This window comes from Glossina fuscipes, unplaced genomic scaffold (assembly GCF_014805625.2).
Source record: "Glossina fuscipes isolate IAEA_lab_2018 unplaced genomic scaffold, Yale_Gfus_2 204, whole genome shotgun sequence".
Lineage (NCBI taxonomy): Eukaryota > Metazoa > Arthropoda > Insecta > Diptera > Glossinidae > Glossina > Glossina fuscipes.
This window is the reverse complement of record NW_023998547.1, coordinates 495206-503562: the sequence shown is the minus strand read 5'-3', so window position 1 is coordinate 503562 and position 8357 is coordinate 495206. Positions and strand designations below refer to the sequence as shown.

At 32.2% G+C, this 8357-nt stretch overlaps 1 protein-coding gene across 1 annotated transcript in view; it reads right to left on the bottom strand.

Moving 5' to 3' along the window:
- Positions 1-8357, bottom strand: part of LOC119642028 — a 160352-nt gene that overhangs the window by 64805 nt on the left and 87190 nt on the right. Inside the window, exon 2 of the mRNA XM_038040986.1 lies at positions 1683-1804. Coding sequence (XP_037896914.1) covers positions 1683-1804 — 122 coding nt within the window. The remainder of the gene's footprint in view (positions 1-1682; positions 1805-8357) is intronic.

Sequence of the window (8357 nt, the reverse complement as noted above, 5' to 3'; positions counted from 1 at the left end):
CTCTTAAAAGAATTATCGCGATGTACAAAATAAAAGTTTTACAACAATTGATTCAATAAATGGTTTAGCACGTTCGTAACAGCTAACAGTCCAACAGTGTAATGAATCTTACGTCTTAAAAAAATTTGAACCATGAAATGGCTATTATCTGTTTTAAGCTCCCTCCTCCCAACTGCATTATACAAGATTTATTTGAGTAAAATGATTCGACAATGCGAGCAAAAAAGCATTGCACATAATAACATTTTCTTTTTATATCTCACACCATTTCTGATACAACGGTATCTTAAGTTTGTGTGAACGTGCACAATCGATCTTAGCTTGTCTGTTTATCTATTCGTTTGTCTGTCCGCTTATTTGTGTCGTGTTAACCCTCCACTTGCTCCATCATATTCCAATAGCCGGATTTGGTTTCAACGGTTTAGCGACACGAATTGGCTAAAAGTGCCATTTTTTGGCCACTTGTTGCAAGACTTGTCCATGATACACTGTTGCAGCTCAAAGTTCTGCCATACTCCTCAGCGTATTCATCAGACGTTTCCTGATTACCACTTGTTCAGATCGGTGCAGCATGGCGGTGGATGGATCGCTGCCAAACCAAACAATCACTACCATATTCAAGTGAAAAAGTGATCAAAATTTTTGCAAACACCTAATACAATAATTTCTAATTTTTTTATTTTATATACTCCCGACAATAAAACAACAACAGTTTCCTTTAAAAATTCTCGGCCGGCTCGAAGAAAAATTATTAAGAATAATATATTAATGATAAAATAAAGCTACAAAATCGGCGTTAATGCATCAGATTTAAATGGTTCTATAATTAGGTCTGCGCGCATAAGTATAAATTAAATGAATAAAGAGAATCCACGAAATTTAGACCACCGAAGATTTAAGATTTGACAACTGTAGTTACTACTAGTACTACTCCCACTACTACTACTACTACTATTATTATTATTGCCTAACCTAGTTGTAACCTCATTATTCGATATGTAATTGGGGAATCGAGGAAATAAGGAATTGTATTTGAAATCTAAATCTAATAATGAACAATCAGTTAAGAGTAAGAAAAAATGCTGCTGAGTTAAACGAAAACCCTTTACGAGAGAAACTGGTTTTCCAATTGGGTGTAGCGTTTACTCCCGCGTGGTCGGACAAGAAAACCTAATGACAACTCGCGTGGTTGCGACCATTATTTGCTTGCAAATTTCAAAAGCATTCTCTAGGAGAAAAGATTTAAATCACGTAATGAGGCGATTGGGAAAAGTGGAACGCAGTTTGAGACTTTTGAAAAATCGTTGAAAGCGTTGAAATGATAATGTCTCTGCTGAAGATGACCACATTGATCAGACGAATAAAACAATATTTTCTTATTCAGTCTCAGGAATTATTGACCTACGTATTTACTTGGAACTGCATTATGACACAAGCTGAAAATCATACGATCTTTTTATAAGTCACAACATAAGGGGATATAAAGTCAAAAAACTTATTTACTCTTTATGCGGTAATTGAAAAGTGAATTGCGTAATAAAATGATTTTACAAAATTTTAATGAATTGCATTGAAAATAAAATAATTTTTGTACTTATTAACTGGATGACGCATACAAAATATTTATATTTGGTCTTGCGATAATAATTTAATTAATTAAATAAATTTCACCACCTGCTTACCTTAATATATTTGGATGCGATAATTTATTTAGAAGTTGCACTTCTCGTAACATATTTGGTCGATTTGCTCGTAATTGATTCATTTTTAAAACCATAACTTGTCCAGTAGTACGATGTGTAACCTAAAAATGGACAAAAACAACATTATTTAAGAAATATTTACAAACCGCAGAGAGCGAAGTTGTATATAATATTAATAATAATATAAAATAAGCAATTAAAAAAAACGGTAAAAATAAATGCCAATGTCGAGGTCATGTTGGAGAAAATGTTGAATAAAACAACATTAAATATATTTATAAAAAACGTACATAAAAAAAAAAAAACCGTAAGTTTACAAATCTAGTTACGTTCAGTAGACGTCGAAATTTCGACACGAAATTTGGATACACTGCGAATGAGGACAAAAAAAAAAATATTTCAATAATCGGATAAATGATTGCTTAAACGAATATACGCTGATAAGTGTGGGAGACGAGTGGAAGATTTTTAAAATAAGTTTAATTTCACTATTGCCGAGAAGCGATTCGACTAACTTTTATGAACTAGGAAAGATAATAAGGAACAATAAATCGCAAGCTTTGGAAATACTGTGCACAGTTGTTAACATAAGAGAAACTAAATTTTGTATTTTTATAGATAAAAACCAACAACAACACTAGGCGGCGACTATTAATGCTTTAATAAGACCTTAACGCTTCAGCTATGTACAAAATTATCCCTGAAAAAAAAAAACAAAAATGTAATGAAATAAATATTTAAACATTGTCACATAAATTAATTAAATTCGTTTTCAGCTCGCATCCAAGGTGTAATACATTAAACTAGTTGTTCAGTCTGGCAGAAATTTTATCGGATATTAGCTTTGTTGAGTATTGGAGACGAAAATCGTTATAACTCTTTAATAAAATTATTTTTGAAGATATTTGCAAAAGAATGTTTGAAGAGTTTTTTCAAATTTGGTACATAAAAGCTAGTTTAAGGTAGAAATACTCGGCTTTAACTAGTCTTTAGGGACATTACTAAATCGACTTAAGATCTGATGCTCATCCAAGGCGCACTTTTCAATGTGGCAATCGGTTGTAGATTTGTAGATATATTCATATTTAGAGCTAAGTACGGACGGCCGGACAGGACTAATTCGACAAAGTTATCCATGTTACTAAACAATGCAAATTTCGGAGATGCAATGTGTTTTGGCTTCGTAGATAAATCTTTGCGATCTTATAAGTTCTAAAACGATATAAAAGGTAGCGTGGATCTTACTAATTCGAAGGAAAATTTTTTTACAGAATTGGAAATAAAGATGAAATTTTCAATATTACCAGTGATTTATATTTTCGCGATCAATCAATGAGAAATCGTAAAGCCTGAGAAGCAACACAAGCGCAAGACAGCGCAAAGGACTAATGTAGCACCGCGTCAGTGTTACATGAAGTTCAGGTATTTCCATCTGACTTAATACTAAAGGATAGAACTTCCGAGTTTGCAAAACCCGAAAATGTGCCAACACTAGCGATTGGGCGTAACTGCTATACATAGCTAATCTGATGAACACTATTCGTATTTTGACGGATCTTTTACAAACTGTATAAGAAACTTAACATAACCCCTTGCTTCGAAGGTGCTTATAAAAAAAATACCCATTAAAGTTTATTCCTGTTTTTCAAGGTTAAAGTTGCCGTTTTTTGCTTTTGTAAAAAATTTAACCTTTTGATTTAAAAATACATTTTAAAATTATTACGTTGTGAATTACATTTAATCAATAATATTTTTGAGAAAGAAAAGTGAAACATATGTTTAATGTTATCTACAAAAAAAAAAAAAAAAAAAAAAAAAAACTTGCGTGCATACACCGGCAACAACTTTCTAAAATTTTCCCAAAGAAAGAAAAATTATTTTTCCAAAGACATTTATTATGCAATGCCGGTGTATGTGTGTGTGTGTGTGCATCATAAAAACAAATAAGAGATTTTACTGTCTGCCTAGCAATTATTTATTATTATTTTATAATCATGATTTAAATATAAATTGTTTGTTGAGATTTTATAGAGAAATAATTGAAAAGGATCCTATGAGCTTTACAAAAAAAAAACTCTTAACAGTAATGCAAAAATAAAAAATTAATGATTTATAAAATCATTAAAACACCAGACAATAAATAATTGAATTTACATTGTATGTGTGTGCATCATGTATACAGCCTTTAGCATAGAAGCAAAACTTTTGAAAATAATAACTGTAATGGCACAACCTTAACATTGATTGTTTTGGTCAACAATAAAAAAGATTTAAAAAAAGAAATAAAGAAATGAAAAGAAATGAAAAAAGAAAATTAAAAAGTAAACTCATCTTTTTTTAATTTTTTTTGTTGTCATTGGTACCTCGTTAAAAAGGGTTTCAATAAATCGTCAGAGTTGTTTAATCAAGCCGTTGATCAAAAACTAACGAGAATTTATGTAAAGTGCAGTCATCCAGTCGGATATCTTTTGACAAAGGCGCTAATGAGACTTATGATAGAATAGGATAGGATGACTGTTATGGACCTGGATAGGTCCGTCGTCACAATGGTGTTAAGTTCATGTAAGAACTTTTTCTAGAGCCAACACTTGCGGGACAAGTTCTGCTGCTCCAGGTTTAGGGCCCTTTTCAGATCCTAAAAAAAAAAAAAAATTTTGCAGGACGTTGAAATTCCTCTCTTCAACAGCGATGGCTGTGAGAGCGTTGCGATAGGAGTTTATCAAGAACCACAATCTTTTCTTCTAGTTGATAAGCAGACGAAAATGGTTGGGTAACTAACGGACAGACAAAGAAAAAAAGATTAGGAAATCTATTCACTATCCCCCAATTAACACGATATGTATATAGCTCGTCCCTTCCACATATCTGACAATGGATACCCATTGTAAGAACGACTGTGTTCGCCTGGAACCTGTTTTAAGTAAATCTGACGTTTTATCTCTTTTTTTTTTTTGCATTTATTTATCACATCTGAATGATGTTTTTCATTTTTTTTTTTTGTTTTTTTTTTTGTTTTTTGTTTTCATATCCAAGCAATGTACCAATAAACGTTGAACACATTACAATCATTAAAAATTGCTATTATTTTGAAAATGATGTCAATTAAAATTGTTTTTCATGCACATGTTGAACAAAAATCAGTTACAAAGTGAGTTTATCATTGCAATTGCTTGTCTATCTATCGTAGATAGTGATTAAAAAAAGGAGACGAAAAGAAAGCAAAAGAAATAGCGAGATAGAGATTGAAAAACAACAGCAGCAACAAGAACAACAAACTAGAGTCTCTGAGAAAGATTAAATGTTGCAGAGCGACATTTGTTTGACTACCGCCAAAAGTTCATGGTACATAGACAAAATGGAGCCAAGGCAGTCAGTTGGCCGGCAAAAATCAACTCTCCGTCATGTCAAGTCAAGTGAAATGTATTCCCAACAGTGTATACAAAGTCGAGAAAAAGAAAAAAAAAAACAAAAAGAAAAATAAAAAGCAAAACTGCAGTCTGTGCGAAATTTGTTTTTCCCGTCCCCGTCCCCCTCCCCCCATTACTATTTACTTTTATTATCCTTGTTTTTTTTTCTCTATGAGACAAGGCTAAGTGGCCATCTTGTTGTCTGCAAGCTGACAGCTTAGCGAGACTTATTAGGTTGAGATTCTCTTTAAACGGTTTATGTATAGTTAACTCAATATTTGTCAAGAAAAACTTTGACGTTATGTTACCCAAAGCAGCGAATAGTAAAGTGCGGACGAGATTGTATCGGAAATAGTAAAAGTTCAGCCTACCGCTAAATATATTTATTTTTTTTTTTTTTTATTAAAATACATAACCTTTTTTCATTAATATTGCACTTAAGAACTTTAAAATTTCTTAAAAAAAAAAAAAAAAAAACAAAAAAAAAATTCTTTTAGTTTTTAATTAACCAAACACACTATACGGCACGGATTTATCTTCAATTTTCTATTACTTGGAATGTTTTTAACGGAGCGTAAAAACAAAGTCGACAACAAGAACAACAGCAAGAATAAAGATTTTTGGTTGGATTTTCTTGAACAGCTTTTTGAAACTTTTTTTCTTTATGTATATTTTTTATAAAAACTTTTCATCATCGCATAGAATATTCTTTAAAACTCTACTCTAAACTTTGTTTTTTAAAGTAAACCGTTTTGTGATAAGAAATTCCTTAACTTATTAAGCAGTAAGCATAACTATACTTATCCCCGCATTCATTGCTCTTTTTGTGTAAAATAATTTGTTGACTATGACCACGTCGCTGTCTTTCCACCGAGTGTGAATACTCAACACCCGCGAGGATAACTATTCCTGCAACGAGTAGTAAAATTCACGCCCGTTTCACTAAATTTTCATTTTCAATGTGAAATGTTAAAAACCGTCGGCAGGAATCACGTAAAGGGCGAAAATGACGAATGAATGGATCGGTAAATCCGATGTACTGGTGTTGTGCTGTACAACCAGCAACAGTGCTGTAATGAGCAGTAGATAGCACAAAATAGCGTTGCCAACAATTAATTTTTAGCTTCTTAAAGTTCCATTTGAACAATGAAGCGCTGGCGTCCGCAGGCGTGTAATGAAAATGATGCGCAAATGACATGAATAGGTTTTGCGTAGAATGGGTTAAGACGAAGTTTTTTTGCGATTACCACACAGTATTGCATTTTGAACTCGTTTTCGTCCATAAATATGACTTGAACGTTATACACCGCTCGGAAAAAACCTATTCATGCGAATTACAAGCGGACGCCTAATCATTTCTGCTAACATTGCTGCTAACATTTCATTAGTCCTTCAAGAATTTTTTTTATCAGAAATTCAACTCCAAATCTTTTCGTCATATTCGTCTAATATGCTCGGGGTTTGACTTGTATTTTCAAAACGCGAAAAGAAGAGCGATAAAAGTCGCATTGAAAAACGCACTTCTTAGTTAAAGTAAGTAAACGTATCTCACTGGATATATATTCGCCTGAAAAAAAAAAAAAAAAATGTTTTTTTTCTATGACGAGCCATTCAGGCGATGTCCCTTACAAGATGTCCCTTGCAAGATGGCGATCGCGAAGGATTATCTGAAGAGAGGTGTGTGGGGAAAGGGAATAGTGTTTGTGAACATGCGACTTGAAAATGGAGACATGAAGTACTACAGGAAAGACAACATATGGTTAGAAAAGAACGAGCCGTGATAGAGTATTGTGCAGATTACCCCAGGACTGCGAAAAAGCCGCGTAGTCTTGTTCAAAGATCTAAAATTAACCTCATTTTGATATTAGGTAAGGTACTGTCAACAGTGGGGAAAAGAAAAAACAACCCGGCGCTAAAAGTTCGTGGAAGTTATTATTAAATGATGAACCATTGAAAGTAGAATAAAAAAAAAAAATAGCATACAATCATAAATGTATAAAATCTGATATTTGTCTTAGGTGAGAGAGATATATAGTATAAAAAGATCATAGCATATCACCAACGCATTTCATAACAACATGAAACTCATTAGTTCTTCACATACCTTAAATATACTTTAAACCGTATTACTACTGATACCCTCAATATTTGTTTATTTATATGCTGAGTGCTATCTATATGTGCAAGTACTTTTGATAATATTGATTTTGTATAAATACTTATGTCAACAGCAAAACGTTTCGCAAGTGCCTTTATACGCATATTTGACGGCTAAATAAATGAAAATGTAGGTGGTTATGGTATATGGTGTGGGGTAAAATTTTTCAATTCATATGGTGTAACTTTGTTTTCTTATATTAAAGTTTTTATTTTTTTGCATTTTTTTTTCTTCGTCTTTTGTGCACTCCTTCAACAACTCATGTCTGGCGCCAGTATTATTTAACGTTTTGCAAGTGTTGGTATAAATGGCTTAGCTTACAATATTGCAAGTAATTGAAGTCGTAGTAGTAGTGACATGCTACATGCATATATATATATATATATATATATAGATATATGTGTGGACATATGCTTAAGTTTAAGAAAAACAATATTATGTTTATAGCCGGCGGGTTTTCTTAAAAGGAGGAGGCTTGTCTTCGTTTTTCTCGTTTTTTGTTATATCGGTTATATAAAGGTTTTAACGATTTGATAATAACATTGTGGTATAAAATGCTAAAATACAAAAAAAAAAAAAAAAAAAAAAAATTAGTAAAAACAAAACCAAAAAAAAAAACAACAAGAGAAAAAAGAAACAAGTTTTCTTTTTGTATATATCACTTTACTTTTGGAAAGAATTTTATTACCAAACATCTACATAAACCATTTCATTTAAGCATGAATTTATAATTGATTTGTGCATAGCGCGGAGGTGCTACACCTATCCAACTGGTTAATTCTCTTCTCTACTCTCCTTCTTAATCTATCTCTCTTTCTCGGTTTTTCTACATGTTTTACTTGTATGTCTGTCTGTCTGTATGTCTATCTGTCTGTCCCTCTGTCTGTCTCTATGTCATGTTTTAGCTAATGGCAACAAATTAAGCTTTCTGTACAAGTACATGTAAATGGTTAAGTTGAAGACCACATTTACACATCAATTATATATGCATACCTACGCGCATATATACTTCTTACTTAGGTCTCCATATAAATTTTATGCAATTTTATATGTCAGTCTAAAAATAAATTTCAGGAATTCACGTGCAAA